Here is a 7,883-nt window from a genome sequence, read left to right on the forward strand (position 1 = left end):
CTTGGATGCTGATCAACCAAAAATATTCCCCTCTCAGTTCTTCTGTTGAGCTCCATACATTTCCCTGAGATTGGACTCCTGTGGGACATGAATATTTGCCCACTCTGGCCACACTGGGCTTGTCTGTGATACTAGCTCTTCTCCAGAGGTAGGGACCACCATTCTCACTTGAAGTATTCCCCAGACTCTGTCTAGCCTGTTTACAGCTTGTCCTCTTCCTGCTCTAAATGTTCCCAGCAAGCTGCACAGTGCATGTAATGTCCTTTCAGACACTTTGGCAACTAGCGAGTCATGTACACAAAGAACCATTCAAAGGAGAATGTGGTTAGTTCTCTGAGAGAGTAGTGAAAAGATGTTTGGAGAGCAGAGATAAAGGCATATAACATCTGGCTGGCAGCATGAGAGCAGACAAACGATTCAGTGACTATCAAGCACCCAGGACAAGCTTAAGGCTAGGATGAATAATGATAATAAGAGTGATAATATTAACAGCAGCTAATATAGTACTTAACCATATGCCAGGCTCTGTTCTAAGAATTGTATGTGAATTAACGAATCCTCACGATACTCTCTCAAGTAGGTACCAATTTATTTATTACCCAATTTTAGAGTTGAGATCAAGTAACTTGCCCAAGGTCACATAGTAAGGAGGTGGCAGCATATGATGAGGTTCCTATCATGGGTGGAGGGTCTTAAAGGCTAAGATACAGTGTTAGTCTTGACTAATGTTTCCTTGAGAGGCTGTTTCATGTTTGCTAACAAACTCAAACTTCCTGAGAACAGCAGTTTAGACTACACTTGGACTACACTTTGGGAGAGGCTACATATGTACATTTTTGAATAGACTCTCTTTACAGGAATGAGCATTGTTATACAAATGAATGAAGTCTTCCACAGCGCTTAGAACAAGAAGATAAAGACAGGAAGTTATGGATCTGACTAACTGAGTGAGGCTTTTATCTCTGACTCAGTGTGTGACTGTACAGATGACCTAACACCATGCTGATAATTGGCCAGCTGTAAAAGAGAGGGAGGGCTTCCCAGGTTGCACAATGGTGAAGAATCCGTCTCCCAATGCAAGAGACCCAAGAGACATGGGGATGACCCTGGGGTCAGGAAGATCCCCTGGAGTAGGAACTGGCATCCCACTCCGGTATTCCGGAAAATACCATGGATTGAGGAATCTGTCCGGCTACAATCACAACTGAGCACACACACACGTGCATGAACACAAATATACATATTAAAGTCTTGCAACAGTTAAGAGAAAGCTACTAAAATTAAGGTATTTTTTTCTTAGTTTCACTGTAACATTAGTAATCAGCAAATATGCATTAGGAGCCAAATATACTAGACACTAAGGGATTACAACAGAATAATGAAACAGGATTTCTACCAGTCCCTATTTTATAGACTTGATGAGCAAGATCAGTTTGGTAAACATTCAGATTACTTAGCAGAATGTCAAAATGGCCAAGTACATCAGAACTCATCTGGTTCAAAACATACAAATGGAAAATCAGATTCAAAAGGGGAAAGAAATAGATTCAGGAAGAGTCTTATTACCGCAGAAACACTTGTCCTCAAAGAAAAGGCTTGGGCTCCGGGTTTGAGTTTGGGTTGAAGAGGTTACCATCTGTGTGACCTACGACCACTCGCTTAGTTTCTCTGAACCAAATTCCTTTTCTCTAAAATGGGGATAGTAACAACTTATTTCCAAGAGCTGTTGTGAAGATTAAGTAAAATCGTGTGTGTAAATCTCTAACCCAGGGCCTGGCTTAGGACCACAAGCAACTATTATTATTGTGACCTCTGCAGGAGAAAGCTCTTTTCTGGCTCTTTTTCTATAAGAAAACCCATCCAGTGAGACCCCATTCACAAGGTCGCAGCAGAACAGAAAGTGCTTTCAACTGCTCGGAGATGGGCGCTGCAAGAACCCGGACCAAGCCATCCCGGGAGGCAGAGCACAGCCCCCTCGGCCAAGCCTAACTTCCATTTCCTTCCCTTCCTTTTTGGGAGAGCTAGGCTCCCCCCACGCGCTCGGTTATCTTATTTTCCTGAGCCTCGCCGGGTCGCTGGCCTCTCTGCGTCCTTCTGATCATGTGGGCCCCGCGGCAGCCGTGCGGTCACGGCCGGCGGCTGGGTCCCTCCATGCCGCATTCTTCCTCTTGGCTCCCGCGGGCCGGAGCTGCGTTCTGAAGCCCGGGTTCCCGCGGGGATTGACGCGCTGGGGGAGGAGCGGTTTCTTGCTGCGCGTCTCTCAGGAGCATTACGGCTGGGCTCGTTCCCGGCTCCGGCCGCCAGCCCCAGCCTCCCGGGTCCGGAGCCGGGACTGGAGGAGGCGGCGAGGGAGGGAGCGCGAGCGAGGAGGCACGCGCCCGCCCGCCCGTCCGCGCCCAGACCGCTGCCGCCGCCTTAGCAGCCATGGCTGAGCGCCGCGCCTTCGCCCAGAAGATCAGCAGGTAAATCTGGGGCGTGTGGCGCGCCGCGGCAGCCGGAGGAAGAGCCGGAGAGTCCTCCCGGGCCCGGCCTAGGAGGCGGGTGGGTGTGGCGACCAGGGCGCCGGGATCCCGCGGCCTGGTCGGCTGCTGGGTGGAGGGGCCGAGGGGACTCGCCGGGGCTGCCGAGGCCTCGCGCGGCGCTCCTGCCTCGGCCCTCAGGCCTCGCCTACCCCGGGGGCGCAGAGAGCCCCGCGCGCCCGCCTCCGCCGGCTCCTCGGCCGCCCGGGCCTGGAGTTTGGCGGCGGCTTATTGAAAGGCAGGCGGGGTAAGCTCGGCGGCTGGCCTCTCCGCGCTTCCCGAATTCTTTGTGTCCCCACCCCCGGGCTGGCCGGGGCCCTTTCCCTCTCCCCGCCCACCCTCGGTTCTCCCCAGGAGGGTGCGGGGGGTCCGCCCTCGTCTCCACCCCAACAAAAGGTTCGGCGCGCCGCGGACTCCTGGTGGAGGAGGGAGGCCGCCGCTCCTTCACGCCCCTTCACCCTTCCCAGAAATCTGACACGAATCCTATTTGCACCCAGGGGTCTTGTTCAGAGTGGGCGCGTGCACCCAGAATGGAAAATGTACGGCCAGAATAAAAAGTTGAGAACCTGTGCTTTGCACCTTCCGTGTGCAGCTGCAGGATCTGCCAAATTGTACGCTGGAGCTTGATCCTAGTAGCGTGTGAATGTAAATTACCCTGTATTTCTCGTAGCTCCGGAGAAAGATGGATGATAGGCAGTGTTCTTTATACGCCGGCCCTTTGACTCGTTTTAAGAGTCTAGACGTAAAAAGTAAACGATCAAGGCTGAGTTTTCTTTTACCTACTTGTGGTGAGAATGTTGCCGCCTTTCTCCCCTCTAAAACTAAAAACTGAATTACGGTGGAGGATTCTAATATTTGTAGACTTTGTGAAATATACGAATGTATACGACACTAGACATTCTGTTAATCATGAATTCACAAGAAAAGAAACATTCGAAAATATTACTTTTTCGACAATTCTATTTCCTTGACTCTGGATCTTTTTAGTTTACTGTTATTTCTGAAAGATTTTTTTGCCTGCCAAGCAAGTCTTTTCTTAACTATCTGAACTTCCATAGTGTTACTCTATTTTGGTTATGTTTTTCATTTAAAACTAACATCTCTTTAAGCTTTGTGCTTATTTGTTTTTTCTTTCGAACTTTAAAACATATTTTATTTCCTCAGGAGGCAAAATAGCAAATGCTTAAGAGCATAGAGGCTCAGTCTATGACATGGGCTGAAATCCTGATTGTTACTTTCTAAGTTGACGCCTTGGCCAAATTGATTAAGTTCTCTTAAGCTTTAGTTCTAAGCTGGTCTGGATAATGGGTAAAAACAAATTAAAAAAAGTGTACCCAGCTCGTAGACTTGTTGTAAACATTGTGGCATAATTGGTGTAAAGGTTTTAGTATGGTGTATGGCTCCTGCTAGCTATCACTGAACTCTTAAGTAGTATAATCTAGGGAGCTGTGATAGACTTAATAGGAATTTATTACTTAATAGGAAATTATTACTTTTGTTCTTTTTTTGTAAAATAATTTGATCTTGTTTCTGAAGGTGGTGCCCTTTAAAAATAGATGTATTACTTGACATGCATGCTAAGTATTAATTTCTCTTAAATAGGGCCAAAAGCTTATCTCTGAGAACACTGTGCTGATCAAGAAAGTGCACATTAGGGAGTTAGGTATGAAATGTATACAATGTTTGTTCTCCAGTCATGGAATTTGTCCTCAGATAGACATGACAAAACACAAGAAAAAAAGATAACCAGTTTTGCAAAACAACAAAAAATTCAAATTAACATTGCCTTGTAAAGTTATAAAAGTACATGAGGCAGTAGAAGTGAAGATATATGAATTGATTGGAGAGATATTTAGACATAGGGGTGCAGTGACTGAATGTGGAAGGTGAGGAAGACTGAAGAGTCTGGGAGGACATCCAAGTTTCTGATTTGAGCAAATGGGTTAGAGGCAATTGTTGAGGTAAGGGAGTGCAGGAGGAGGAAGGGGCCTGAGAGTGGGAAGTGTGGTGTACTGGAGATGTTAATTCAGTTTTGGACTTGTTAGTTTCCAAGTGCTGTGGAGCACTCAAAGAGAAATGTCTATGAGGCTGTTGGTACAGGTTTAAGATGCCGAAGAGAGATTGAGTTGGAGGTCTAGATTTGGGAGTAATCAGCAAGTAGACTGTAGTTAAAGCAGAGGAGTAGGTGAGATAGTTCAGGAGGAATGCTCGGACTTAATTTGGAGGGAAGACCGAGGACAAAACAGCTTATCTGGTCGTTGTGAATGAAAGATACTTTCCTCCTAGGAAAATACGGCTGAATAAATTCCTGTTCTGCTTCTTAATTTCCTACCATGGGAAGTATAGTACAGTTTGAAAACAAACTGCCTGGTTTGACATCCTAGCACTGCCCCTCATAGAGTGAACTTGGGCAAGTTATTTCCCCACAGTTTTACTTCATTTTCCCTATCTATAAAATGGAATTAAAGGTATATGGACTCACCGTATAGGATGGTTGTCAAGAGTTGAATAAATTCATACCTGTGATGTGCTTATAAGTGCTTTTTTGATAATGAGTGCTCAGTAAGTATCACTTTTTAAAAATTATTATGGGGTTTATAAAATGGCTTAGGACCATTTCTTGGAAGTAATATTCCTTTTTATGATGTACCTGTATGAACTTTGTTGCACTGTGAAAAGCCTGTTGCTATCTGAAAACTTACTTTTCTTTTTCAAAGGTTTATGGTTTTTTAAAAACCTTTAAAAAGAATTATACTGGTCTCTTTTCTGGCTCAGTTATTTCCTAGCCCTTTGCTTTTAGTGCCGTTGTTTTTTTGAGGCTGTGATTTGATGATTTCTTGAAGCTCTTTATTCTGTATCACTGATTGCACTACTAACCTCAGCTCATCATAGAAAAGCAGACTTCATGTCAAGTACTGCCTCTTGTCTGTTCTCCCCCCTTTTGGAGAACAAGACATATGCTTTGTTAACCTTTGTAATCACTCCCTCAAATATAATGAGCTTCCCAGGTGGCTCAGTTGGAAAAAAATCCACTTGCCAGTACAAGAGATGTGGATTCAATCCCTGGTCCAGGAAGATTTCATGGAGAAAGCAATGGCAACTCAACTCCAGTACTCTTGCCTGGAGAACCCCTGGACAGAGGAGCCCGGTGGGCTACAGCTGATAGGGTTGCAAAGAGTCGGACATGACTTAGTGACTGAACAACAGCAATGTATAATGGGTGCAATTTATGGAATGTTGTTTGTAGATAAATGATTTAGCATTTTGTTTGGATTATTTTGTCCTGTCACTTGATATTCAGCTGTAATGATGAACATTTGTGTATACTTAAAACACTTTTTACATCATTCTCATCTTCATAACCCAGAAGGCAGAAGAACATAGAACAGAAGGTAGGCTCTAGGTCACATCCCTCAGGTTGCAATTCTGCTTATACAAATGATAGCTGTGTAATTCTGGGCAGTTGATCTAACTAACCTCTTTGTCTTGGTTTGCTTATCAGTAAAGTGGAGCTAGAAACCTCTATAGGGTTAATTTGAGGATTAATTGAGATAATACATGTAAAACACAAACCTGTGTCTGAAACATAGCATTCAAAAAATGTTAGCTGCTGCTATTATTCCTTACTTACCGTTCCTATAATCTAGATGCAGAACTGAGGCCTACTAAGAGAATGAGATTATTTGTCTTATTTGAGGCTCAAATCCGAGTCCTCTGATTTCAGATGTTAAACCCTTACTATTTGTATTTTCTTTCTGCAAGATATTTTCTGTGGTAGTTCTAGATTTTCTAACAGTGCTGCTATTAGTATCCCCAGAGTTACCCTCGCTTTCGTAATCTTTGTTAATTTGGTATCATTTTGCTGCCCAAGAATCAGAATTTAATGAAAGACTTCATCAGATCTTTATTTCTGAGGAAAATCTTACATGAGTGGGATTTTCTGGATATAGGCTTATTTATAACCTCAGTTGTTTTTAGTCTTGAATCTGTTCATAACCCTGGCTGGATAGGCCCAGTCTTTTAATTTACTTTGTTCAATTCATTTTCTCATTCCTGATCAAAGTAAATCATTTCCACATAGTATCAACTGTTTCAGTGCTGCCTGTGTCATCACTTTAGACACATATACCACCTCCCTGACCTTCTGTTGTGCTCATCTCCCTAACTGTTAATGCTGAATATCTAACCTATTTCTTGCTCCTGAGCTGCAGAGTAGTGTTAGGAGGAGACTAGAGTAGTCCAGAGTTGATCTTGTATTAATTAATGTCTTCTCATTTGAAATGAGGTTTATTCCAAATAATTTCTCTCATTTACTATCTCTGTTTACCTACTCCATCTTTTACTGAAAACTTTGGGACCATATCACATGGTGCTGTGCTGTGCTCAGTCGCTTCAGTTGTGTTTAACTCTTTGTGACCCCATGGACTGTAGCCCGCTAGGCTCCTCTGTCCATGGAATTCTCTAGGCAAGAATACTGGAGTGGGTTGCCATGCCCTCCTTCAGGGGAACTTCCTGACCTAGGAATTGAACCTGTGTCTTTTATATCTCCTACATTGGCAGGCAGATTATTTACCATTAGCATATGGGAAGCCTCCATACCACATGAGTCCTTCATTTTAACCTTGACATATGACTGTCCCAGTATGTCATTCAGCCGTCCTTCTCTTGAACCCGAAAGATGTCTTGTCCCTAAAACTTACCTGTTTTATTGTATTTTGGACCATGTATCTTGCCACCTACTCCCAACCTTGATCTCACAATTTTCCCTTTCCTTTGTAGCATCTTCAGTCTCTTCTTTTTCATGGATGTTTCCCTTAAGCCGTAAGGCTTATCATGCCTTTCTCATCATAAAACAAAGAACTGTCGAGTCTTCTGGCATTTCTAGCTGCCAACCAGTCATTCCTTTTTCTTTTATAGTCACCTTTCTCACATGTGTGTGGTATAGTCACGACTACTTCCTACTTGCTCTCCTCGTCAATCTTGTAGCCATATGGCAGTGCTTACCATGCTACCTTATGTGTACTTGAATTGTAGACCTCTTGAGAATTAGGAATGGTTGACTTTTTTCTTTTCTTCATCACTGATTTCATGTGCTACAGTTTTTTATTTTATTTTTTAAATTTCTCATGCTTGTTTTCCTTTTTCCGTTCCCCCTCTTTTATACTGCTTTCAGAGCTCTTTGAGGACTGGTCTCGGTCTTTTTGGGATTCCCAGGTGGCACAGTGGTAAAGAATCTGCCTGGCAGTGCAGGAGACGCCAGTTTGATCCCAGGGTTGGGAAGATCCCCTGGAGTAGGAATTGGCAACCTATTCCAGTATTTTTGCCTGGAAAATCCCATGGATAGAGGAGCCTGGTGGCTCCATG

At 44.0% G+C, this 7,883-nt stretch overlaps 1 protein-coding gene across 10 annotated transcripts in view; it reads left to right on the forward strand.

Moving 5' to 3' along the window:
- Positions 1-2,307: 2,307 nt before the first annotated feature.
- The window catches only part of DOCK7 (dedicator of cytokinesis 7), a 208,257-nt gene continuing 202,681 nt past the window's right edge, over positions 2,308-7,883 (forward strand). For 9 of the 10 annotated variants that reach the window (XR_009493802.1, XR_009493804.1, XR_009493803.1 and 6 more), the window contains exon 1: positions 2,308-2,462. Coding sequence is in view for 3 of the 10 variants with exons in the window: in XM_005204517.5 (XP_005204574.1) it covers positions 2,425-2,462 (38 nt within the window). In the remaining 7 variants the exon portion in view is untranslated. 10 annotated transcript variants of the gene reach the window in all.

The sequence above is a fragment of the Bos taurus genome, chromosome 3, assembly GCF_002263795.3.
Source record: "Bos taurus isolate L1 Dominette 01449 registration number 42190680 breed Hereford chromosome 3, ARS-UCD2.0, whole genome shotgun sequence".
Classification (NCBI taxonomy): domain Eukaryota; kingdom Metazoa; phylum Chordata; class Mammalia; order Artiodactyla; family Bovidae; genus Bos; species Bos taurus.